This window comes from Vanellus vanellus (genome assembly GCF_965231255.1).
Source record: "Vanellus vanellus genome assembly, chromosome: 23".
Classification (NCBI taxonomy): domain Eukaryota; kingdom Metazoa; phylum Chordata; class Aves; order Charadriiformes; family Charadriidae; genus Vanellus; species Vanellus vanellus.
The window spans coordinates 5664221-5690518 of record NC_138928.1 but is presented as its reverse complement, the minus strand read 5'-3'; the positions used below and the strand labels follow the sequence as shown (position 1 = coordinate 5690518).

The following is a 26298-nucleotide window of genomic DNA, read 5'->3' as shown; positions in this document are numbered from 1 at the left end:
TACAATATATGACCTACAGATCAAAAGTCTGATGTTCTCGGTTTTTTTCTGCTGTCTCTCTCTGAGGAATGACTCTGCCGAGTGTAAATGAGTAAGCAGTAGCTGTGCGAGGGGGTAGTAAATAGCAGGGCACCCGTTAAATGCGGTTGCAAGGATTATGAAGAGGCAAGACTTTGCCCGAGTTAAGAAACAAAAATCTTTAGTCTTTAATTCTGAAAACCGTATTTAAATAAGACTTAGAAAAAGAATACAAACACCTAGATAAACAGTGGTGTAGAAAGGCAGCGTTCTTTCATAAATGATGGTCATTAAAGGCTCTGCACATTCCGTTTGGAAGTAAATTTAAGGGCCCAGACAAGTTGCGTACTTCTTGCTGAAGCAGTCGGTTTTCCTTTGAGATTACAAAGACGGGAGGAGAGGGGGAACCTTCATTGAAAGCTGTAAGTCAAGGTGAGGTGAAGGGGAAAGAGGTCTCGCCCAGCACCCTCCTCTAACGGAGGGCAGCGAGCCCCCGGCACACGCAGGGACGGCCCTTCGGGGGTGAGCGGCTCTTCCAGGGACGGCAGAAGCAGACGGCTCCGGAGCAGCTCTGAGGGAGAAATGGAGGAAGTAATCTCTCCAGAACAGCCTTCGCACGAAGGATGCCTTCACAGGAGTCTCAGGATGTAGTTTCTGATACCTAATGAAGGAAGCATTTCCTGCCCCAAGAGTTACAATAGCAGTATAATAATGTGCAAAACCAAACACACTAAAACAAATAGATGACAAGTTCTTAAGGAAATCGCGATAAGGCTGATAATATTAGGGAAGCTTTCGAGCTCTTTGCCCTTTCTTAGATGAATCACAATCAGTTCGCTCCTCAGGAGCCGTCTGCTCGGAGCAGAGAGTTTGTGTCCTGCATTAGCAGTGGACAGGGGTTCCCCTTGCTCAGCCCCGGTCAGGATTTGGTACCGTTCCTCCTGTTAGCGCAAAGGAGATGTCGTCCCAACAGCATCTCAGAAGCTTTACTAAGAGAAATAACCCAAGCTTCACTCGAATACCATTTTATTTGCAGCTTCATACTCTGCTCTGCCTGTCCCGCCCCGCCCAGGCGTGGGGATGCTCGTACCGCTCCCGAAAGCTGGACCCGCCGCAGCGGCTCTGCGCAGCCCCGAGCGCGGCGCACGTGGGAGATGGGCTGTGATTTCCAGATCCTGTCTGTCTGGGAAGGGGAGCGGTTCGGTCGCTGAGGCTGCGGACTGAGACACAGCACTTTTGGCTTTTGGGGTTTAGCTGTGGTGTGGCGTTGCTCCAGGCGCTGCCACGTGCCTCTGTTCTCGCCCGTGTGGTGGGAGCGCTGTCAAGCAGGAATGCTCACTCGCTTTCCATTTCTGTGGGAAAGTTATTGAAATTTTTTGAAACTCCGGAATGGCAAAGGATAGGTGAGCGTAAAGTTTGATGTATTTTGTGGGGTTTTCTACAGAAACAGTCCTCTACGGCAGCACATCCTCTGGGTCAGCAGCACTGGTGTCTTGGGAGGATGGTGGCAATCTAATTATTTCATCTGTCCAAAATAGCAACTTTTAAGAGGTGGGGAAATGACTACACCAAAACTATTGTATGCCATCTGCCTGCTAAAATACTTATAGAAAACATGTTTCCTGGCATATAACTTCCTAGCCATATGTCTATTGCATCATTCACAATTAAATTAAATTACCCTTAAATACTTGGACAAATTCCCAGTCTATGTGAACAAGCCTTCATCGCCGTGCTGTTTGAAATTTGGACACTTGATCCTGTAAATGTTTAGTTGAAATTGGCTCAGCCGTTGTTAACCTTGTACAGCTGATACAGGCTGCTTCAACATAATTCAAGTGCATGTTTCTTATTTTGGTCTTTAAATCTTTAACTACAAAAACTTGTTATGAGTCTGAAAGGGGGAAATAATTCTACGATATTTGCTTGCAACGTGCTTAAGTCACTTTAAACTGAGGTTTAAATGGAGAGTCGTATCAATGAGAAAAAGTGTTATTTTCCGCTCGTTGAATAAACGGACGGAAATAACTGAAGAGCCCGGTTACAGCTGGATATTCGGAATATTCAGAACATTCTTGGAGGTGTGTACACACATACACACACCCCCCAACCGAAGAGCTCACCTGCTTCACAGCATCTCCGAAGCACAGTTGTGAACGGCCATCAGACAACCAAGCCCGAGCTGCCCCAGTGAGGCCATGCCAGACTGGTTTAAGCTGTGCTGGCGACAGGCAGGGTCCCGCCACCACCGCCCTCTGCCACGCGTCCCCGACGGGGACCACGGCGATGCCTGCGCCAGGGGAACGGCTGAGGCTCAACGAGCAGAGTGGTTGGACGCATCTCTAGGGGTCTCTTCTAAAATCCTCTGAAGACAGTGCTTTCAATTAAAGAATAATCTTAATAAGTAACTGATTTTTTTTTTGTTTGCTGGTTCCTCATTTGAGGGTATGTTAGATTTACCGGCTGTGCCATGCTGGGCTGAGTCACTATCCTAAAATGAGTTTTAAGGCATACTGACATGCTCAGATAGTGCACGTAGGGGACATAAGCAGTAACGAAACCCAACATCTGTGACACAGGGAATGGCGTTTAGATGCAGCCCGACTTCCACTGGAAACCAAACCCGGGAGCTTCCCATGCTGGGTGTCCGGCAGACCCGGTCAGCCTCTATTTTTAGCCCAGCGCTCTATTTTTAGTCCCTTTTTGAAAGGTGAAACAAAACCGGCCGCCAAACCCGGATGATTCCATTGGTTTCTTTCATTCAGGAGCGCGGAGCAGCGCTGGAGGAGAATGGCAGGAAACCCGGCCGGGCGGAGGGGACACCCCGGGAGCGGGGGGGGACCGGCCACCAGCGGGGACCCACCATGGGGCCGTGGGCCGGAGGTCCCCTGCAACTCCCGTGCACACAAGGAGCTCAGTGCGAGCTGGTTTGTTTTATTCTTTTCCTACAGTTCACTCATTTTTGATACCGAAATAACATTTCTGAGCATTTCTAAGGGGTTTGCCTTTGCTGTAGAGGCGCAGTCCCCAGCCCTGTCCTGCCAGAGGCAGCTCGGCAGCTTTTCCTGATGATTTTCAGTGTGATGGGATGTTGGTCCTCACCAGACAGTCTTCTGTCTTCCTACTGGCTGATACTTGGAAATTTCAACTTTTTTTCTTCAGTTGTGTTACACAACCCAAGTTCTCACTTTAATGGCAAAAAAAATCTGTTATTTAAATAAGACCTTTGTCTCACTCTCCTTTTCTTACTTCATCTTTCGAATATATTTTCTAAACTGATATGCATGCAAACCTGTGTTATGTACTGTCACGTGTTTCGCAATGTGTCTGTGCGTGTTTGAGAGAGGAAAAAAGAGAAAATGGTTGGTGGGAGCTGCTGGGGACAGCCGGGCTGTGGCCACGCTCAGGTTTTATACCATGTGGCAGACCATATTTTACCGGGATATTTTGGTCTTTAATAGAGCTGTGTAGCTCTGTCATTCAGTAATAGGTTACTGAAATAATAGAAATCTTTATATAGATGTTGGAGCGCATTTCTTAGCTACAGATGTTTCCTTCCAAGAGATATTTTCCTGTCACACAATCACAGACTGCTTTGAGTTGGAAGGGACCATTAAACATCATCTCGTCCAACTCCTGTCCTATGCTAAAAACAAAAGCTACTGGAATTTTGTCATACCAACAAATGTGTATACTGGAAATGTTATTTACAGATTTCTTTGTACGTAATACTACCCTATCTTTTTTTTCTGCCTTTTAATCCTTTCACTGATTGTAGCCATATGACTGTAGAAGTGTAATGGGGGTGTCCACATAAAGATACTACATTGAGTAAGTGCTTTGTTGTCCTTCCTTCCATAGCTATTTTCTTGGCCACCTCATTTTTTATTTCCTGTTAGCAATGATTCCTTCAGCGACTGCATCATTTAGCTGTAAAAGAAAAGGAAGAATTAGGACATAACTAGAGTTTAGTTTCCCAAATGATCATACCTCTTTTTTTTAATCCCCAAATGCCAGAATGATTGCTAATCCATTTCTGTTGTCTTTGGTGTCCCCAGACAAAAAATCAAGAAATAGAAACATCAAACTATTTTAAATAAAAAAAAAAAAAATGAATATTTTTTTTAAAATTAATGAAAAAAAATATTTTGGAGATACTCATCTCTCTTAAGGCCCTATTAGGCTATATTCACTCAGCCCTATTCGCTGCCCGCTGCAGAGCATCCCTCATCCTGCCGGTCCCGGAGCTCGTCCCCCGCGCACCCATGGGGGCACCGCAGAGCCGGGGCTGACCATTTCCACTCGGTCAGGTTCAGGCTGGTAATAAAACTGAAGTTGGTATTGCTATACGGTTTCTAATGTCTCTGTAATGCGTTATTAACGGAAACGAGCTCCAGAAAGTTATTTATTAGTCTTGAGTCCCTCTCCTGCTCCAGGTCTTACGCACAAGTGTTTGCCTGTGGGCTTTGGTCTCCCCCAGACCTCCTCTAAACCCTTTCATTCGTGCTCGCTGTTTGACCAAAGCCAATTTAGTGAAGCTAATGGAGTTACTTCTCTTCAGGTCAGCGATGATTTCGCATCCTTGAGTTCCTTGCTTAATTTGCTGAGAAAATTTCCGCTTCTGAAGTCAGTTTTCAGAGTTTTCCCCCTTTCCACGGCACTGGCCACAGCCCGGCCCGGGCACCGTGCGCGGGGCTCACCGCCGGTGGCTGGACCAGGGGTTCTCCACTTCTCTGCTCCCATCAGATTGTGTTTCCTTGGCTTTGAGGGACGTTTAGCAGCAGGCTCCCCTGTAATCCTTCCTTCCAGCTGGAGCTCGTTGTATCCCTGCCTTCACTTTAACGAGAAAACGAGCAGCTCTCAGGAAAGAGTTAAGCCCGGCGAGGCTTTGGGCTCCTTCGCTGGGGAGAGGGTTGCTCTTTTGTTTGTTTTGAAGCGCTGGCAGGAAAGCGGGGAGGAGAAAATTACCTAAGTGATAGTGAGGTTGCCATGAACTATATAAAACTGTGAAATCAAATCGGAGAAACTCCCCCTCGCAGTCTTGGACCATAAGCACAACCCCTGAAGAGAAACCCACCCCACAACCGAGTCATCTCAAAGGCTTGAACTGAACCCAAGCTACATGAGCTCAGAGCTGCTGCGGGACTGAGAACCCAAGAGCTGTCACAGCCACATCCAGTTTTAGCGGGAGCTGCGAGCAGGAATGCTGTTCTTGGGAAGTTTAAAAATAATGAAGTGGAGGCAGCTCTTCTGGATCGCGTTCTGCGCGGCGGAGTTGTCTGGTGAGTATTGACTGCAGCAAATACCAGGGCTGAGCAGTAGAGCAACGCCAGGCGAGTGCATGGGGCAATTTCTGTATAACTCCTGAAACAGCAGCCGGGGGGTGGGGTGGGTTTTAAGGAGGGTTTAGCGGAGACTGCGATTTCACATCGCAGGGACGTTTTTACAGACCAGTACTGGGTCGGGTGTCCCGACCAACACTCACAGCGATGCGCTGCAAACTGAAAATGCTGCTGGCTTGAAAAGGGGGGGAATCGAGATCTAAGGGCTCCCTATAATATTACAGATAACACAAGGGGATGCAAGCGCAGCATGCAAAGCTGGAGAGTGCAGCCACAGTTCGAGCCGTTTCTCAGTCTGCATTGGTGTAAATTAGCCTTGCTTTTGTTTTATGGCAGGAACTAAGCATTTTCTGAAAATCAAATGAATCTCTATAAATATTGAAAGCTCTTATTCCATCTCTTCCAATATTTGTCATATGAAGAAGTGAATAATAATACAGAGATTTTCTCTAAGTTATACTTTTTAAAGGGGTATGTTTTAGGGAAATAGTATCATTTTTGTCCCAAACCCAACAACCATAAAGTAATAAAAAGGGACTAAAAAAAGTGAAGCAGCGCTCTGTGCGCTGCACAGTGTGCTGGGACCGGAGCCAAGAACCTGCGGGTGTCTCCTCAGATGTAATTTTTCCTTACTCACATGAATGTGAGCGACTAGACCTATTGAAAGAATTTGCTGTATTTTGTTCTTCTGTTGCACGGCGCTCCTTTCATGTTCCCTTTGCTGCCAAGGTGTATTGCTCACCGGAGCTGTTGCGCCTGACCCTCCCGTCTATGTTAATTTTACAGGAAGGAAAAAACCCAAAGCTTCTCTAGTAAAATTCGGGTCTGTCTGGTTGGGCAGGAGCGAGCAGCGCGCGAGGGTGGGAGACAAAAGTGTTTACCTGCAACGCGAAACCCGAGTTCCTTGTAGTACAAAGCAAAAGCGATGCAAAAGTAATACAAAAGTGATAAAAAGCTTTGCCTTTGTAAAGATGAAGCAGCCAGGCGACAGGGGGTTTAGTGCTGCAGAATGTCGTTCCTTCTGCCGGCACAGCCGATGCTCCGCGTTTCTGCGGGGTCTTACGGGGCTTTATGGGCACGTGCTGAAAGCGGAGGAGGTTTATTTCTGTTCGACGTAGCTGCTGTGCAGAGCAGAGAAAAAACGGGGAGCTCATCCTTGGGGCTCTGCACGCTCTTCGCCCCGTTGGGGAGTCCCAGTGGATTAAGTGAAGGTTTGAGTTGTGCAACTCCCGATGGAAATCCCAGTTCCGGGGGTTTGTGCTCAGGTTGGCTCCTGGCAGTGCTGCCAAGGGTGGGATGACCGGCCTCCCCACCCCCCCCAGGACAGCTTCAGCTAAACCCAGGGGTTTTATAGGGGGAAGAAACCCCGTGCCACGCTGGGCCGGGTGCCGATCTTCTACATGTGTGGCCATGGCGCGGGTACCCAATAGCTGCTACTGCAGTGCGACCCCACAGCACCGCGCAGCCCCGTCCATCCTCGCGGGGAGCAAAGGGTGGAGGAAATGCTCCATTCTGGGCTTTGCCTGATCCTTTGGGGACCCGCTGCGTTGCGATGAGCGTGGGAGAGGTTTATGCCCGTCCCTGGTCTGCAGAGCAGGATGATGCTCTGGGGCCGCTCAAGAACCCTCTGCCGGCGCAGCACCGCGACGCTGCAAGCGGCTCATGGTGGCAAAATTGGGTATTGATAAACCACGTGGAGAGCTGTCCCGGGCTTCTCTCAAAACTTTCATGGAAAAGAGAGTATATATTCTATTTGTACCTAGTATATATTCTAGTTATACCTAATACAAACACTTCCCTCTTTTTTTTAGTCTTTTATCTTGCTTTTTATATCTTTTTTTATTCATCTCTGCGAAACTTGACTCTTAAAAAAACCCTCCTTTCTTGTCATTTTAAAGCCTTCTTTCTTTCCTTCACTCCTTTTTCAAGATCTAGAAAACCTCTAAAAATGAGGGAAGGAAAAAGGAGCTTTTAAAACTCACAGCCACGTGATTTTTCACGTCCTTTAGAGGGCTGCCCATCGGAACTGCACGAGCCAGGAGCAACCTGAGTCCCAGGGAAGGTGCCAGGCTCCTGAGCAGCGCCCAGCGGCCGGAGGGGCTCCGAGCCCAAGGCAACCCTGGGTCCGGCAGCCGGGCTTCGGCTTGGGGGGCTCCCGGCAGCCCCCTGCCCGGGGGACCCTGCGTGACTGCGGCCCCACACCCATATCCTGTCCGGGAGGAGGAAAAGGGGGAGGGAAGGGATTTTTATCAGATATTTCCAGAGGGAAGAGGGCTCCGCCCGCTTGAATTCCTGCCACATGGCTGAGAGCGGTGGAACTGGGAAGGCGCGAGTGAGGCAGGCTGGAGCCCCCGGCGCAGCCTGGGCTGGCTGCAGCTTCGGGGCCGCGTGTCCCGCCGTCCCTCGTCCTCCTCTTCGGCAGCCGCTGGAACCAGCGGTCCCGCTCACCTGCAGCGCTTCGCCGTAGCTCGGCCGCGCAGCTTCTAGAGCGCCGGCGGAACCTGGAAAAAGACGTAGTTAAACACAGAGAAGAGTTCCCGAAACTATCCCGGCACGGGGTGTGTGCGTCAGAGCACTGAAGCAGGCACCCAGTTAGCAAAAGCTTTACCACGAGATTCCTGTATCAGCATAGGAGGTGCAATTTCTGTCTCGGGAATCCCCTGCGGGTTCCACCTTCCACCCCGCAGGGACAGCGGCGCAGGGAGAAACCCCCGTGTTTAATCTGCGGCGGGTGCAGTCGGGCACAAATTACGGAAAGTTTTCTCCTGTTTCCTGAGTCATTCCTGCTGCAGAGTTTTGCCTTCTATGGTCCTGCTTTACTGCTCGGGGATGAGTGTTGGACCAAGTCAACTACGTCAACTACGTATTGTTGCTTTTTTTTATTTGATTTGAACTGAGACACTTCCTAAGCCCCATTATGAAAATATCTTTAAAAATCAGAGGCATTTTCTTTTTAAAAGCTGGATAGGAGAGTACAATAGGTACTGTGAAGTACAGTTCTCTTTCACGTATCTACATGCTTTTCCTCCTGCACGTGCTAGCACTACCAGGTGAAGATTTCTCCAAGGTTAATAAATGGCTTGGCTTAAACTCTCAAACCCTTAATACTAACAAATTGACAAAGTTTAGCAAAGCTAGTAAAAATGTACGGTGCAATAAATGACTCGCTTTAGCTGAGCACCGTGTGGATTATCCAGCTCACATCTGGATCATTATTTATCTCCTGAGTCCTAAGGTTTCAAAAAACTTGGCCATGTTTTCTATAAAAGTGCCTGCCTATGCTACAATAAAGGGAAGGAAAAGAAATACTATGTGACAAGTCTTCTTGCAAATTGCACTGAGCAATAATCCAGGCTTCAATTTAAGATATTCAGTGGTGAAAAGACTTTGATTAGAAATACCTCTGGTGCTTTACAAACATCTGGAATAGTTCAAAGGTGCTTGGGTGGCTGTGGCACTTGGGGAGGTCAAGTCCAGGCGCTACATTGTTCTGGTGATGTAAAGTTTCCTGCTAATGTCCACGCAAAAACAAAGCTGTACGCAAAGCGCGGATTTGACTTTGTGCTAGTCATTATTCTGGGCATGCACTCATGCCTCCTGCTTTTGATTTGTTAAAATTGATCAGAAAAACTCAGTGATTTAACCAGTTGGAACTGAATTGTCTTGGAGAGAAGAGACTTCTCCCTTAAATAAAAGCAGTGCCAGAACCTAAATCCCAGCTCCAGACACCTGCACCGAGCCCTCGGCAGGGCCTCCGCCTCCCCCGGTGCTCCTGCGCCCAGAGCAGCTGCAGCCCTGCCTGGATGGGACGGGATGGGATGGGATGGGACGGGACGGACAGGACAGGATGGACAGGACGGGAGGGGATGGGACGGGAGGGGATGGGACGGGAGGGGATGGGACGGGAGGGGATGGGACGGGAGGGGATGGGATGGGACGGGAGGGGATGGGATGGGATGGGATGGGATGGGATGGGATAGATGCTGCCCTGATGCCAGTGCCGGGCAGCTGATCAGGACCTGTCAGTGTTGCTCCATCTCAAAGGGTTGTTTGGGAGGATGAAGTAACTCTTCTTGGAGCTTGGGCTCCCCTGGGCAGAAATACAAATGAAACAACGTATTTTGCATGATTTTGTCTTTAGTGTCTGGATAAGAATCTTAAACAGCACCAGCCCCGGAGTAGAGAATGAAAGTGTTTGTTAAAAGTGGAAATAGCTCTTAAGAATAGAAAAGAAATGGGAAGAAATGCATTTTCACTGACTCGTATAGTTCATTTCAGAAGGAAAAGCTGGAAGTGTCATCCTTGTAACATATCAGGAAGCAATATATAAACTTTAAGTTAGAACAGCAAACCGTTCTCCAAACATTCTGTTTCACCTCCAAAGATGTTTTCGCTCATGAGTCAGAGCTGATCGCGGGCCAATGGGAATGTTTCTATTTACTTTGAGATTGTGCCTGCAACTGCAAATCCAACTTATTTTTCCTGAGGCGCACAAAGTGATCTCTTCCAAGGCCTGAGTCTTTCCTCCAGGGATTATAAACCCAAACTCCTATGAAATCCGGCTTTGTGCAGAGCTTTGTGCATCCCTCGGTACGCCCGAGGATGGGGCAGGACGAGGGCAGGAACGAGCCCGTCCTCCCCCAGGAGCCTCGGCGCCTCTGCAAGGGCTGCGCCAAACTTTGGTACCCGCCCCGCCGAAATGTTTAGTCTCCGAGCTTCTCCCATATGAGCTCGAAGGCAGCCTGCCATTTTGGGGCAAGAAGAAAGTAAATTTGTGAAAGCAGCTAAAGTCCGCCCTGCCCTGCCCTGCCCTGCCCGCAGGGACCCTCGGGGGCAGGCAGGGGCTGGGGGCTGCGCTGGGGGGACACCGGCCCCTAACACCTTCCTCTGCCCCCAGGCAACGCGTCCGGGAGCCCGACGGACACCCCCACACCCACGGCCACCGCCGCGGCAACGAAAGGCACCAGCAGCGCGGCAGCCACCGGAGCCACCAGCAGTGCCAAGCCAACGCCGGAGACATTCGGTAATCACTCCCCCGGTGACTCCCAGTAGTATTTGCATTAATAATCAGATTTATTAAGTGCGCAGGCACTTAGAAACCGCGGTCTCAAAAAAGAGCCTGAGTAAGGTCAAAAGCTTTAATCCTGCCCAGAAAATCCCACCTGGGGCAGCCTAACGCTGCTGGCTGCAGGAGGGGCGGCTTACACCCGTCCTTTTCAAAACGCCCAAGAGATGATGGGGCAAAATGCTCGTTAATCTTTTACCTCAACATAGCTCAGCGGATGGCGCCTGTGAGAGGTCTGCCAGCCGTGAGGGTAAGCTCCGAGGGGCTGTGGGGCAGGGAACCTTGCACAGACGTACGGCGCCTTTCTTTTCTGCTGTTTGAGATCAGTACAGATTTCGGAAGGCTCTGGGTCGAGAGGGAGACGAGGGCGATGCAGGGGGGGTCGGGCAATGGCATCCTTGCTGTGGTGCCACGTATGCCCAGGAAATTAGCCCATTGTAAACAGATTATGAAGCGCATGTAACAATTAGGTAACTGAAGCAAGTCTAATGTGCGTTTCTCATACAGCCAGTGACACGTTCTGGTACCGCTGGCTATGACAAATCAATATTGTACTTCAGTCAGCGCAATGCCACGCATTGATTTTAGAGGACTTAAGCTTTCTCGTCTATCCTTTTCATTGCGTTTCTTCCCAACCGAAGCTGCGGCCGGGTCCCTGGCAACCAACCCCACCTCCCCGGGGCTCAGCACCGCGCCGCCGAGTCCCCAGCCCAGCCGAGCCCCCATGCAGCCGCCGGGCACCCCCTCGGAGCCAGACCACTCCAGCCAAGGGGTCCCCGCAACCCAGAGCCCAGCGTCGCGACCCAGCGTGATGGCAGAAACCCCAGGGTCCACGTTGGCTCTGACAAGCTCTCCTGCCACCTCCGAGCATCCTCACGTCTCGGCTGCCACCACGCCACAGCACACGGGCCAGGACAGCCCGAAGGTGAGGATGCGGTGGAGCACTGCGGGCTGTGGGACCACAAGGAGGTTGGACTCGTCTTATAACCCCCTGACAGTTCATTGATACCACCACCATGTTTTTTCCCTTCCAGCCCATCACATGCCACAATGTCAAAGAAGTGAGCGACACTGGAGCCATCTGCTTGCAGCTCAACGAGTCCAACACTTGCGTGAGTTGCAGCTCGGGGCAGCCACGCGGCCCCGAGGCGGGGGAACATGCGGGAGGTGGGGGGGGTGCTGCAAGCAAACAGCCGAGGGAAGGTTCCTGCAGCACTGTCAGGCTCGCGGTGATGGGGTCACCCACCGTGCCGGGGGTGGGGTGGGAGGGGGGTTGGGGTGGGATCCCTGGGGCAGAGCAGCTGAGCTGTGCCAAACTGATGGAGGTGGGGCTGATCACAGCAGTCCCAGGAGGATCCCAAAGAGATGATCACAGCAGTCCCAGGAGGATCCCAAAGGGATGATCACAGCAGTCCCAGGGGAAATGCAACCTCCTGGCTGCATAAAACCTGCTTTTTCATGATTAAGCTCTGGGGTCAGTTTAGCTTCTAAAGGATCTCCCACCTTGTTTAACAGGAAATTGCCTTTGTTCTTCTTCTTCCTCTTCCCTGTTGGGAAGGCGAGCGCCTTTTTTAGTCTTGCCAACTGCTCTAGGAAAGAAATCAGGGCATCTGAAGGAACACGGGCTGATCAGCGTCCCCATCTGCACCGACTCCTAAGGGAACCCCAGGCTCTGCATAACTCCCTTGGCCGTGCGCACCACAAACGAAGCATTTGTTAACAGCCGGAGAGGGTCGGGCTGAGACACTGTTGTGGGTGGGAGGAAAGAAACCTTTCACGCAGGAGGTACAACCTGCAGCAGAGGCCAGAGCTGTTGGATCTCGGGGGACAGCGGGTTTGGCAATGCCCTGGGTATAAAATGACCTTGATTAATTTTACTTGTGCTGGTCAGCCCTGCGGCCACCGCTTTAGAGGAGTGAGTTCTCACTCGGCTTCTCTCTGCAAATTGGCACGTAAATGGCTTTTAGACTCGCTCCTGTTTACACTTTGGCGAGAATTCACATGGAAACTCCTCCGGGAGCGCGTGATTCTGATCCCAGATGCCATCTAGTGGGCAACGGCCCCTCCTGGGCACGGGGTTTGTGCACGCTATGCATGCGTTGCATACCTGCGCACGCATCAGTGGACGCGTATATGACAGAGAGAATATCCTACAGAGCCGTATCCAATTGCACAGACTCTTAACCCTCCCTCCACGTGAACCGAGCCAAGCGGCCCCGCTGCCGGCCGTGTTTTTCTGGGAGCTCTGGCCCTGCAGCAGACCTCTCCCCTGCCTCCACCTCAACTAATCATCCAGTGGGAAAAACCAGCTCAGGCGCAGCCGCCGCTGGACCTGGGAACCAGATAAGCGTGTCTGCGAGGAGAGAAGATAGGAGGGACCGTGCCGTGTCTCGCTTTCCTGCTGGCCTTTCCCAAAGCAAATGAGCAATACGCTGGCACCCAGCGCCGCTAATTGCAAAGGGAAATTCTGACACTCCGATGAGTTCTTTCCACAGCAGAGAAAGGAAAATACACACTTGGGTCTCTTGTTCCATCTTGGCCTTTCTCGCCCCGAGCCAAGCTCTATAGAAACAGCTGAAAATGATTTGTTTGTTATTCTCCCATGGATAAGTTTCTGCATTTTTGAATGCTAAGAGGATGTGGCGATGGGAGCGCAATAGTGAGGCAATTCTACGGCAAAGAGAGGAAGGCGCTGAGCTGCCTGGCTCTGCGCAGCGCTGCAAGACAAGAGGGTCTTCTCCTCTTTCGCAGCCCCACATCGGTGGGTACCTCCGGGGAGCGAGCGGAGGGCAGGGGCAGAACCCGGGATTCGGCTGGAGCCCGTCTCTGTCTCCAGGGGGTGGGCACAGCCACGATGTCCCCAGCTGGGAGGATGTTAGGGAAGCTGATAACGTCTTTTAGCGACTGTGGGCTCTGTCTCCAAGCCTGACTGTGGCTGAAAATAGACCCGAGGAGAAAGCCTATCCTGTCTGACACAGAAACTGGCCCGCGGAAGGGAAAGGCTGCAGGTCCTCACTCCTTTTCCTCTTCCACCCAAGGGTCAGTTCAGCTCTAAAATGTGAGAAATTTGTGTTTTTTTGCCTAGCCTTTGATCAGCAACCTAGCAAAAACATTGAAGACATTTCCTAAACAGGAAGGCTCAATGCTTCTTTGTTATTTCCCTCCTTTCCCAGCCCCTGCCTGGGACTCTGAAACAATAGGGCTCTTCAGGCGGCTGTTTCAGTCCAAAAATTGGAGAGACTTGCCATGCAATTCAGACCCTAAGTTTAGCTTTGTTTAAATGCCATTTGCAAGAGTTGCTCAAGATATCTTCATTTAATTTAATCTCATTAAGTTAAGATGCAAGAAAGAAGCACCTCCCTTGTCTAGGTGTTGGTGTTGGGGCCCAAAGCAGCGGTGCAGCGGGAGGCGAAGGGCTGACACCCGCTCCAGCGCCGTTCGTCACTTGTTCTTGCTTCTGCTCAGCCTCGCACAGCACAGATGAGCCACCGAAGCACAAAGGGTGAATGCACAACGCTACACGCAGCCGCAGCAGCATAGCCGGGATGGAGAATTAGTCGGTTTGCTTGTTTCAATGGCTGTTTGTTTGAAAATTTTGCAGAAACATTTTCTAGAGAGGAAGGGATCAGACTTATGGAGTGCAATCTGTGAAGAGAGCGCCCACCGCGTCCCCTCCCCCTGCCAGATTAAACTCGCTAAATCCGAGGTGGACCGCGACTGCATGCTCCTCATCCTCGTCGGTGAGAGAGGTCAGTTCAGCTCATTCCTTTGGCTGTCATTGATACCGCTGGAGAATGACCTCGACGTGCACCACAGGAGAGGGGACTGTTTGTGGGGAGAGGCTGCGGGGCACAAATCCTCAGTTACAGCTTGGGAGGAGACTTCTCTCTGCAATTGCGATCACAGCCCAGAAGGCCAATCGTATCCTGGGCTGCATCAGCAGAAGCATGGCCAGCGGGGCGAGGGGGGGGATTCTGCCCCTCTTACTCTGCCCTGGTGAGACCCCCCCGCAGTGCTGCCTCCAGCTCTGGAGCCCCAACATAGGACAGACATGGACCTGGTGGAGTGGAGCCAGAGTTGGCCACAAAGATGCTGGGAGGGCTGGAGCCCCTCTGCTGGGAGGACAGGCTGGGAGAGGTGGGGGGTTCAGCCTGGAGAAGAGAAGGCTCCGGGGAGACCTCAGAGCCCCTTCCAGTGCCTAAAGGGCTCCGGGAGAGTGGGGAGGGACTTTGTACAAGGGCATGGAGTGATAGGATGAGGGGGAATGGCTTCAGACTGAAAGAGGGGAGATTTAGATTAGATACTAGGAAGAAATGTTTCCCTGTGCGGGTGGTGAGCCCCTGGCGCAGGGTGCCCCGAGGAGCTGTGGCTGCCCCATCCCTGGGGGTGCTCAAGGCCGGGTTGGACGGGGCTGGGAGCAACCGGGGCTGGGGGGAGGTGTCCCTGCCCGGGGCAGGGGGGGGAACTGGATGATCTTCAAGGTCCCTTCCAACCCAAACCATTCTGTGATTCTATGATTCTATGAACTACTGCTCTTTCTGGTGGGCCTTGCTAGATCCACAGAGCCATGGCTTTGCCTCCAGACGGCGAAGGGGCTCACGGCTCCTCCGTGTTCAGGCATGGCCAGACTCTTCCATGCTGGCGTTGGCTGCAGTGTGACTCTCTATGTAACATGCCTCTCCTGTTTTAAACCTTGCAGATCCTGCTACAGACATGCTCCAGGAGTCTCACTGGGAAAAGGTAAATTCCTTAAGCTAACTTGTCTGCAAAAAATGGGTAGCCTGAGTGGCCGGAGAAAGGAGATTTTTAGATGGTCAGTTGAGGCTGGGGCAGAGGGCTGAGACCTGAACCTGCCTCCGTCTCGGAGGCATTTGTTGAGCGTTGGCACGGGAGGTGGTTGGAGCCGAGCACCAGCAAGGCAACAGTGCACCGTAAGGGAACTAATTCACCCACTGAAGACAGAAATGCTTGAAATAGATACTGTAAAATTTGGTAGTATTTTCTTTAAAAAGTCCTGGATCCCAACAATGACTCTTAGGATGCAACTGGCACTCTCCTTCTTCGCAGTACCACGCTGACGTTAATTAATTCCTCCTCTCAGCACCCCAGTCAGGCTGCCACCGGCTCGTAAAGCCGAGCACCGGGTACCCGTATAAATGGCAGTCGGCAGAGCTGCAGCAGCAGTGCGCAGGGAGATTGCAGCCGTGCAGACGCACGCTCTAAACCCCAGGGCATGAGCACTCTGGTCCAAGGGAGAAAATTCCCCGGTGCCACAGGAGACATAGGATGGACATGCGACTGTGAGGATGGGAGAGCTCACAGGGCAAGCGCAAAGCTCAGGAGTTTGGGTAGCAAAGCCCAGCTTTGTTTACGTGCAGTTTAACAAGGAGGTGAAGAGCAGCATTGTTTTAAGCCCGGTGCCTGTTCAGCAGATGCATATGTTTCCTGTTTGTCAGAGTCCCGGTTCTCTTTGGTGTTTTTTTTTCCAGTTTGGAATAAAATCCCTTAAACGGGGGAGCGTGAGGAACCATCAGGACTTTTCCCAGAAGACCCTGATCGCCTTGGTCACATCTGGACTCCTGCTGGCGTTCCTGGGCTTGGCCGGATACTTCCTGATGAAGCGGCGGAGCTGGAGCCCGGCGGGAGAGCGCCTGGTTAGTGCGTACAGATGGCAGAACCACCGGCAGCGCGGCGCCGGGCAGTGCCCCAGCCGCGGGGGGTGGCCGGGGGGGAGAGGAGGGGGCTGCTCCGCACCCCGCAGCCCGGGACCCTCCGCAGGGCTGTGTCCCCCCGGGTCGATGGGACGGCTCGGCCGGTGCGCGGGGCATTGTGACCCGGCGCTGGGTCAGCCCGGGCAAGGCGAGGGGCAGGAGCAGGGAGGCCGGACGGTACAGGGCGAAGGGAAACCTCTCTTGCCTTCTCAAATTAACTCCTAGCTGACTGCGCCCGGGGGAGAACCGCCCCTTTCTCGCTCGTACTTCTAGGTCTAACACTTATTTTTGCTCATCAGTAAGAACTCATCCAGCAAGACCCCTCCAGAGACACCGAAACCTTATGAATTTGTCATTAAAAGTGACACACGCACTAACTTTCCATTCGCTGCGTTTGAGTTATATGTCTGTCTTGTACCGATGCTGTAATAAACGCTATTTCTCCCCTCACTTAACAAGTGATGGTAATAAAATATATCCAGAAAGAAAGAGAAATAAATTTCCTATTACCGTTTTCCCCCTTCCAGGCAGGCTGACCGTGGAGGACTCTTCCCTACCAATGACTTTTGGGGACGTGAGCCCTCTGTAAAGCAAGGACGGGCCATGCTTTTCCCCCATCGCTGCTCATGGGCACGTGAACAGTTGTGTCCTGGGAAGGTTATTTCATTGCCTGAAAGGATGCTCTCAAAACATGCAGATGGGAGGTCAAGTACACGTGTCAGAGGCAGGGACATCGCAGCTTGGGTACCCACTGCCTCCGGGTACCGTCTCCTGGCTGCTGGCAGCAAGTGAAAGGCAACGTAAATGCGTGGCTGGGAGCTGCCCGGGTAAATGCACAGCAGTCGCAATCCAGTGTGTAGGTGAGATGTATCCATCACACCCATCTTGCTGACACGGACGCCTGCTGAGGGTGCTGAGTGCTGCTGAGCAACCGGAGCGGGGCCAACTGCTACCCACAGCCCGGGACCATCAGCGCCCGCTGCATTGCCGTCAGACCTGCCGCGGTCCGACACTTGGGGAGTTATCGCGGTGGGGGACAGAAGCGGCTCTACTGTTGCTCTGGATCCTCCAGAGGCATCTGCTCTGTACAGCAATAGTCCCGCAACACATCGTTGCATTTCCAGCCCCACACAGCTCTCCAGGCTGGCGTTGCTGGAGCGCAGTCCTGCGCTTCTGCTAGCACCGTGATGCATGCTGTATATCTATTTACAGGCCAAAAGAAAGAAGGATGGGGAAAGAAAAGGAGGTAACCCATAGCTTTCCTTCAATGGTGTGTCTTACTTGACCAAAGGGGAAAGCAGAGGTGCTCTGTCACGGCAAACCCAAGGCAGGGTCAGCTCCAAAACCCGGTTATGAGAAAACAAGAAAACCTGACGGTTTCTCTTTTCAGGTCCAGGAGAGAAAAATGCAGTTCCTGGCTGGTTTTCTTGCTTTGTCTTGCCACGGTGTGGCTCCGGCCCCCTGCTCCCTTCTCGTCAGCAGGAGCGGGTTCCCGTGCCCGCAGTCGTTCGTACCCCCTGCCCGGGCAGCGCGGGGGGCCAGCCGAGCCGCTGCCGCAATCAAAGCCGGCTGCCGTCAGCCCTTTCCCTTCCCTAACTCTGCCTTTGTTATTTATGTACCTGTTTAGGCTGAAGACCCGTATTACACGGAAAACGGCAGCCAGGCAAACACAATGTTGATGATGCCCCCCCAAGAGCAACCAGAGCTGCAGGAGAAGCCAAACCTCAACGGTGGGACTCAGGAGAACGGGACTGGCCAAGCGTCCTCCAAAAACGGCCACTCGGGCAGGCAGCACAGCCCCGCCGACACCGAAATGTGAACCCGGCGGCGAAGTCCATCCTTAGCGTGAACTAAGAGGGGAGCGGAAAGACAAGGGAGGGCGAGAGTTTCCTATGGACGGTTAGAGAATTGCAGACCTTTTTTTTTTTTTTTTTTCTATCGTCATTTCTGTGAAGAACTTCAAAATCAGCCTAAAGCACATTAAGCACCACCAGAGCTGCCAAAGACCCGCTTCTCTGCCTCCTCCTGTTGACCACACAAGAAACCTTTTCGCAGCTGTTCTCTGCTTCTGTTGTTAGAAGAACACAATGAGAAACGCAAGTGCCCTTAGCCCTGAACAGCTTTTAAGCAGAGGCAGAGTGAAGCCACGGAAGCCTTGAGCCAGACTGCAAAAATGCTTGGTGGCAGTGTGTTAGGCTGATTAGAATAGTTAAATTGGGATTTCAGTGACAAAAACCTGTCGGGTTTCAGCTAATTTTGGTTAACAGAGTTGTTTTTTATCTCATCTCTATGCTTGAGTGCAGGATTTTCTTCCTCTTTTAAGAACATCAGGCATTTAATCCCTCTTCTTGTGCTTTAGGTCTTCTTTAGTATTTTCTACTCCAGCAGAATTTGCTGAAGCTCTGTGTAAAACTTTCCACGTGGAATTGAAGGCTAAAATGTGAATAGACCTCAAACTTGTCTCTTTGTTAATCCTATCAGTACGCAGGTAGTTGTTTTAGAGTAAAAATCTTCCCCAGTCTCTCCATGTCGGGGGCTGGAGAGGGCGTTTGACGAGGCAGAGGCAGTAATCCATCACTCGAGCGGGATGGAGAACCTTTGATGCGGCTCTGCAGTCCCGTGGCCCTCCCCACACGTCGGGGTCGTGCCTCGGGCGGGACCTCGGCAAAAATGATGCCAAAGGGCTCCCAGAGGCACAAGCGCTCGGCAGAAACCTGGCTGCGTGACGGGTGTTCCTCCCTCCGCATCAGCAGTGGGTACATGAACAAAAAGAGGTATTTTCGCTTTGGTGAGTGAAGGCCAACGCCGAAATCCCACCGGCAGGAGCGGGTCCTACCCAGCTCTGCACGCATCCTGCTCCCGGGGTTGAGCCCCGCGCAGCTCGGTGAGAGCCGGGGGCCAGGGGCAGCTTTGTGCTCAGTCCTCAGCGCGTGCAGGTCCTCTGCCGGGAGCCAGAGCTGCTGTCGTGCGAGCCCGGGGGTGCTGGTGCCAGACCACAATCTCCGCTGGCACCACCAGCAGCTGCCACATCCAAAATAAGGACAAAAATGGCCCTTGAAGCTGCTCTACCCTCTCACTAGTGAATTTATCGCAGCCTTTTCTCGGTGCTGAACACCTGAGGGGAAGGCAGAGATTTTGGTACAGCACTTAAAGGAACGGCAGCAACGCCCGTCACCGCCTGGGGCTGTCTGCACGGGTGCAAGCCTCATTTAAACACGGTTTGAAATATTTCAGGTTTTGTTTCTTTCGGTGTGAATTGCTTCTCCCAAATCTCATTGTAAATAACCCCAGTTGAGCAAAAATTGAGTATTAAAAATGAACTTCTCCTTCGTGTCCTTGGAAGAAGGGCGTGTTTCCCCCAGCGGGACGCGCGGCTCCGGCTGTGCCGTTCGCCAGCGCGAGGAGCGGCCGGCGCCTGGCGCAGGGGTTGTTCCCAGCAGAAATGCCACGACACGGGGCTGCGGCTTCGTCTGTGCACATTTTCCGTGTCTGTCAACAAACACGTTTGCAGGACAAGTGACGCACAGCGCACTGTTAAACCTCCTTTGTTTGATTTCCTGATGTTTAAGATGCCCGGCTAATTCTGGGATAAATAAATGAGACTCCCGTCTCATGGAGTGATCCGCAGGGCTGGGGTCTGACCTGACATCGGGGGGGTGTTTGTGTGTGTGCGTGCGTGAAGATGGAGATAAAGATGGAGATGGAGATGGAGATGGAGATGGAGATGGAGAGGAAGATGAAGATGAAGATGAAGATGAAGATGGAGATGGAGATGGAGATGGAGATGGAGATGGAGAGGAAGATGAAGATGAAGCCTTCCTCACTCTGTCCACTATGCACCACCAGCAGCAGCTCCCACCTCAAAGAATTCACAGGGCGATGCACGGCAGCCCTTCAGCGCCCCTTCTTGCGGAGATGCTGGAGCTGCACGGAAAGCAGGAGGTTTGGGGCTGGGGATCTTCACTGACCCGGCCCCCTCCTCCGTGGGGTGCGCGACCCATCCTCCTGCCCGGGGCTCACGGACAGAGGCACACCGGGAACTTCTTGGGGGGTACCAAATTACGCTAGAAACCTCCGCTGCCAGTTTTGTTGTAGGTTGGGGCAATCTGAGCTCCACGGCCTGGCCACAAGGGCAACACGGGCAGGAAAAAGAAATTACTTTCTTTCCTGAGAGCCCCGGCCGCTGCGGAGCGCAGGGGAAACTCTCCCGGAGGGCTGATGTGCGCTGGGGGGTGGCATAGGGAGCTGCGGTTGGCTTTTCTTTTTTTTTTTTTTTTTTGGCAGTTGTTTATCTGATGAGTAATACTTGCTGGATCAGAAGTAGGAGATCTAATCAAACATCAGGTGCATTTTTCACAGCTCAGGGTATGTCCCCGAGCCAAGCAGAGACAATAAAGTTACAGTCAATCGCTTTGGCAAAACAAAAGCTTTCTCTAAAACGTGCAGATTGAGGGAAACGCGGCGAGCGGCGGTGGCCGAGCAGGGCCGGTGCTGAGCCGGCGGAAGAGGCTGCGCTTCCAGCTCAGGAAGTTTTCTGCCTGTGTGTAAACACCGGCGGGCTCAGCTCTGGCCCGGCCGAAAAGGCTGTTATTATTATTCCTTCCTTATCAACCCCCTTGCATTCCTTCCTTGCCGGCCCCACCGTCTGCCGGGCAGCCTCCTCCTCTCCCCATCCCGCACTGCCGGCGGGCGCGCAGCTGCTTTTGGGCCACTTTTGGGGGGCTTTTGGGGGAGCTAAATCCATCTCAGCCTCCACCAGTGGCCCGCTGCCCATAAATTTGGTTTGAGGTTGATGCTCTTGCCCGGTTCACGCTGTCATGTCCCGCGTGTGCACGGTGCATACATAGTCTGATTAGCTTCTATCAGCGTGACATGCCCTGATGAGAATAATCGGCACGGAGGCATCCGCTGGGGAGGAATGGTGGCGAATACATACACAAGGTGTTAAATATAACTATAAATGTGACACAGCCGTTAAATGACATGTCCATGTCCCAGCCTGAACCAGAAGCAGGAGCTCTGACACCCCTCCAGGCAGACCCCGAATCCTTCTGCGGGGTGAGATCGAAGACTTTTTCGGAAATGAAGGAATACTTCTGAACTGCCATAGAACACTACTGTCAGCTGAAGGTGGCTTGGTCTGTGCATTGCTGAAACCAATTAAATTTAGCAGAGCAAACAAGTTTTAATTAAGTCTCATTAGCGATGTCCCTCAGTGAATCTTCCATCCCTTTCATAATAAAAACAGGTGAGGAAACTCTGTCCCTGCAATATCACAAGCCCTCCACAGCAAAACAGCACGTCCCAGGGCAGAGGAAAGTTGCTCCTTTCTCTGTTTGATGGTTGTTAATTTCTTTTTCATTGATTTGGCGCTGGGAAGAGCTGCCCCGATGCCCGAGAGCCCTCAGCAGCAGGATCAGTCCCGCACGAGCAGCAAGACGCCCAACTCCTACTCGCGGCCCTTGGAAGATACCGGCGTTTTGCCTTGTGTTGAGCCTCGGAGGCCTCCAGAAACAGATGAGCTCTCCGGCTGCTCTCCACGCTCCAGACCAACAGATCTACTTGAGCACTGTGCTAAACTTTCCGTTTCAGGGTGGGCGCCTTGCATGCCTTGTCGCCCTGTGACATTTTCACCCCCTGTGAAATTCCGTTCAATGCTGTTTAGCTTAGAGGCTACAGAAATCCTCCTTAATTCTCTCAGACGAGTGCTCAGCCCGGCAGCAGAGGCTGCAGCCCAGCTCGGCGCCCGGCGTGCCCACCGCCCGCGGCACAGGAGGGGCGTCACAGCCTCAGACTTAAATGCACTGAGGTTTCTGCATGGCTCTGAAACTGCAGCACAAATAGCCGAGGTTATATTATGTATAACAATGCTGCTATCTGCTGGCTGTGCTTCGCTAAAACATGGAACGCTTTGCTGGAGAGGGAAGCTGGGTGGTGGTGCCCAGGCAGAAGCGGCACCTGAAGAGGGGTTCTGCTCCACCACCGTCCCCTCCTGCACCCCGCGGTGCCAGCAATGCGGCCACGAGGCTAACAAACGAGCACGGGGAAATTACAAAAGCAGCAATCCATACGGTGGGCTTTGAAGCTCATACTCTAGGAACAGGGACCATGGAAAATGAAATTTCTAAACCGAGTATTTCCCACCAAGCCACTTCCCATCTGCTCGTTCCGTGCCCGATCCTGCAAAACTCGCGTGGGAGTTGTGCAATATTTGCTGCACCATCTGCCGTGAGGCCGCGCGGGCTTTTCGGTCCAAGCACGGGGAACGCAGAAACGCAGGCGGGCTTTGCCAACGTCCCGCGTTCCGCTTCGGGTGGCTGATGGAGGAGCAGCCGGCAGAGCAGCGTCGGTGGAGCCGGGGCACGTCCCTGCGGCCACAGCCTGGGAACCGGCACTGCCCCCAGCTCCCCCCAGCCAGTCCCGCCGAATTCACAGCATTGTACCAGTTGTGCACCAGTTCGGCACCGGTTTTGAGTCAGCCAGAAGCTCAGTCACCATCAGACGGCCACAAACATGTCACCCAGTGCTGGTAAAGGGTGACGGTCAAGCTCATTACCTTTTCTGACCATAGAAAACCAACTGCGTCACATAACGCCCGTGTACATCATCCGTCTGCACCCATGTGGGATTTCTGCCTTTGCTTTCAAGGCAAAGGGAACAGCATCTGTGCAGGGCTTTTCCATCCCTCAGAAAAAAAACGATATTTACAACTATTTGCATTACAGGCACTCCACAGGTGTTTTAATTGTAAGTCTTTAATCTTAGCCTTCAGATCCATTTAATTTGCTGGCATTTTGATTTGTAGTAACAGACGTAAATGAGATTATCTGTCCCCCGAGATAAACTGTCAAAGGCAAATGCTGAAGAATTGGGCTCTAAAAATATTTTAATACGCTCGTGTTGCAGACCCTGAGATGGAGCCGTAGATGAACGTAGATTAGCGTGAGCCGAGACTCGGGTCTCAAACACAACACGCCGCGCGAGAAGGAGCTTTGGGCTGCTGCAGAGCTGCGTGCGGGCTCACCTCCTCTTTTCATATTTAAGGACCCACAGGGGCAGAGGGAAACACCTTCGCAGCGCAAAGAAAGTGCGCTGAGTGCAGTGAGGCTTCCAGTTTTTCTTTTTTAACCTTAAAAAAACAGGTGAGACAAGAACGGGTAAGCCTGGGACGCTGTTTCTGGGGAAGAGGGTTGGTTTGGGGGGACGATGACTGTGGAGTCAGATGTGGGAATTGCATTGGGTTAAGATTTTCCTATCAAAAATTGTCCGTGTTTTTCTTCTGGATGAAAAAAATACAAAACACAAAAAGCCAAACCATTTTGAACAGCTTTTCAGTTAGTTTTCTAATGGAAAGTTATTTTGGTGGGAGAAAATTAGACTAGTTCCAGTTTCTCACTCTAACTGTGGAAGAAAAAGGTCTGAAACCAGTTATGTCTCTTTTTGTCTTGCATAAGACATGGCAGACGTCCCAAGGGCCTCTACCTAGAAAGCTCATTTTCAGGGTACGTATTTTTTTTATTCCTGTAAATTAAACAATACGCTGCGCTACCACCCCTTGGCTATTTGTTTGCTATTTCTGATACTTTTACTTGTGATGGTTTTTCTTCATTTTTTTGATCTTTGTGTTTGCATCTTCCTTCTTTTCTTATCTTCTGCCTGCCCACAGGCTTACTGCTGCTTTGGTAACACGCTAACGTGTTTAGGAACGATAAGACGTCTAATTAATAGTTTAATTAGCAGTACAAGGTCTTAATAGCTTATTAAAGGAAATACATTCAGAAAATTCTCTTTTCCTTTTCTTGCGTTGGTACAATATAATTTACCAGCAAATGATAAAACAGTTTTGACTGGCGTTCATAATTTTTAGTAAGGAAAGCGGTGCCGGATTCGTGATTTCACGGGGGATTTTGCACCACTAATACTATTATTTTGTTGTTGTTGTTTGAAAACAATTTAACAGATTAGCAAAAGCAATTGCGAAGAAACAATGTCGCTGTGGTGTGGCAGGCAGGAGCCCGAAAGCGGAATTAAGTAAAACTGCCTTCCCTACTTCTGCGTATAAACAAGTCCCGGGGGACGGTAAACTTGCTCTTTAAGAGGCTCCGGCTGAAATGTCAGGTCGTGCTGGCGCTGGGGCAGCCCGGCCGCTCGCGGGCTACCATCCTCCCCGCTCCTTTTCCACCAGTATTTGTTAAAACCGATTATTTTTATATGAAGGCATCCTTGGCTTGTAAACCCCGGCAGAGTAAGGACCACCTATAAGCCCCCTGGAGCCCTCGTGCAGGCGTTCAGTCCTGCTTCGCAGCCAGAGTGCGGCAGAGGGAAATCAAAGCGCCTCGCTGCAGCTCGGATTCCCCGGGCCGCCGTGTTTTTCCTCTGACCCACACAAAGATTTCTTTCTAAATTTATCGCGGCGTTCATCGGCAGTCCCACTTAGTGGCAGATTACGAGGCTGGGCAGGCAGGGCCCATTTAAATGAGGGCAGGGGAGCCTGAAAAAAAAGAAAACCCACGCTGTGGCTGACGCAGGCAGCGAGGCGAGGGCCGGCGGCGGCGAGGGGGCAAGTGCAGCCCCAGCTCGGCTCCCACCAGCCTCTCTGCTCCAGATTATCCTTCCCCAGGCTGGCTGCGGCGGGAGTGCTGCACCGAGATGGCAGCGTCCCAACTCCAGGCTGGGTCCAGGGGAGGTTTGCCGGGCTCTGGAGGCCCCGGCGCTGGCGCCGCTGGGGAATTTCCACTGGGCTGCGGAAGGAGCTGCTGGCCTCTGCACGGGTGGCGAAGGCAAAGCGGCATTTGGCTGCAGCGGTGCATGCCAGAGCGGGTGCAGCTGGGCATCCCGAGACAACTCGTTCCCCCCCACCTCCCAGTTCATACCTGCATGTCCTGGGCTCCTGGATCCAGCAGCCTTTGTCCCCCCACCCCAGGCTGTGGGACCAGAGATGATGTTCTGTGCCCTGCAGACCCCCACACCGAGGACACAGACCGGTGTAACCCGTCCTGCCGCGACTGCGTGGGTGCCGGTTGATGTTAGCCGCACGCTCTGCAGAGCTGCAGCCCTATCCAGGGAGTATGCGCCGTGTTTGGAGTCGCACAGGGAAATTATGCAGTTCCAAGGATGGTATAATTGAGGGAATGCTTGACTAGCACAATTTTCTTATGTGCCTGTCAGCAAATCACTTAATCTGTGCTGTGCCAAGTTTCCCATCCGTTAAATGGGGAATGATTATCCCCCCGCTTCCTAAGAGGGAGCGAGAATAATACCCACTAATGACTGTGGGGGTACTGGAAGGTGGCCACGGAGATGCGCAGTGACACACGTAGAGGCTGCAGACCTGGCAGGAACACGGCGCGTTTTCAAACCAACCTTTCGAAATTAATTTCTCCTCCTGCTGCTTCTTCTTTTTTTTTTTTTTTTAAACGGAAGCAAATCCCGACATAGATTTGTCTCTCCCGTGTAGGATTTTAAAAGGTTTCTCAGCCATTCCCCGGGGTCGGGACAGCCCAGGCCCCATGGGAAAGAAGAGGAAAAAGCACCTGGGGGGAGCCCGGAGCGGTTCTCTCGCCCCTCAGCCGGACCCCCCCGGGTGTCGCCGTTCCTCCCCCCTCCGCCCCCCCTCCCCCGGGGGACACACGCTGCCTCCTGGGACTTGTAGTCGGCGCGGGGTGACCTTGGCTCCGCGGCGCTGCGCCGGGCGGGGGCGGCCGGTCCTGGCCCGGGGAGCCCGTGGGGGGGCCCCGCCGCATCCCCCGCCCCCGCTCCGCCCCAGGCAATGGCCGCCGCTGCGGCCCCCCCGGGACCGGGCCGGGAGCCGCGGGGATGCTGCGCGCCAGGCAGGTACCGCGGCGGGGGGGGGGGGGTGGGGGGAGGCGGGGGGAGCGGAGCCCCCCGGGGCTGCGGGAACAGCGGGGCCGCGGCTGTGCGCATCCCGTGGGAACCCGCGCGCATCCCGGTCGCATCCCGGTGACATCCCGCTCACATCCCGGTGACATCGCAGCCGCCGCCCCCGGTGACACACACACACACACACACCCCCGCCGGCCGCTCCTCGCCCCCCCCGACCGGGCGCGCTGCGCCGGGGAGAGGCGAACTGGGCTCCAGCGGGAGACGGACCCCAGGGCTGGGGGAGCAGAGGCTGGGGGGGACTGGGGGCTTCCGCACGGCC

The 26298-nt window shown here is 52.6% G+C and overlaps 1 protein-coding gene across 2 annotated transcripts; it reads left to right on the top strand.

Moving 5' to 3' along the window:
- The first annotated feature begins 5078 nt into the window (after positions 1 to 5078).
- CD34 (CD34 molecule) lies at positions 5079 to 19700 on the top strand. 2 transcript variants are annotated; one of them, XM_082494631.1, is made up of 8 exons: positions 5079 to 5300; positions 10258 to 10383; positions 11067 to 11350; positions 11460 to 11537; positions 14027 to 14174; positions 15125 to 15165; positions 15915 to 16079; positions 17764 to 19700. In XM_082494631.1, exons 1-8 carry the CDS (start codon positions 5222 to 5224, stop codon positions 17953 to 17955), a joined length of 1113 nt encoding a protein of 370 aa, XP_082350757.1. In that variant the 5' UTR covers positions 5079 to 5221; the 3' UTR covers positions 17956 to 19700. The 2 variants fall into 2 exon arrangements, with proteins under 2 accessions (XP_082350757.1, XP_082350758.1); XM_082494632.1 differs by lacking the exon at positions 17764 to 19700 and adding an exon at positions 16436 to 16508.
- The last annotated feature ends 6598 nt before the right edge of the window (positions 19701 to 26298 follow it).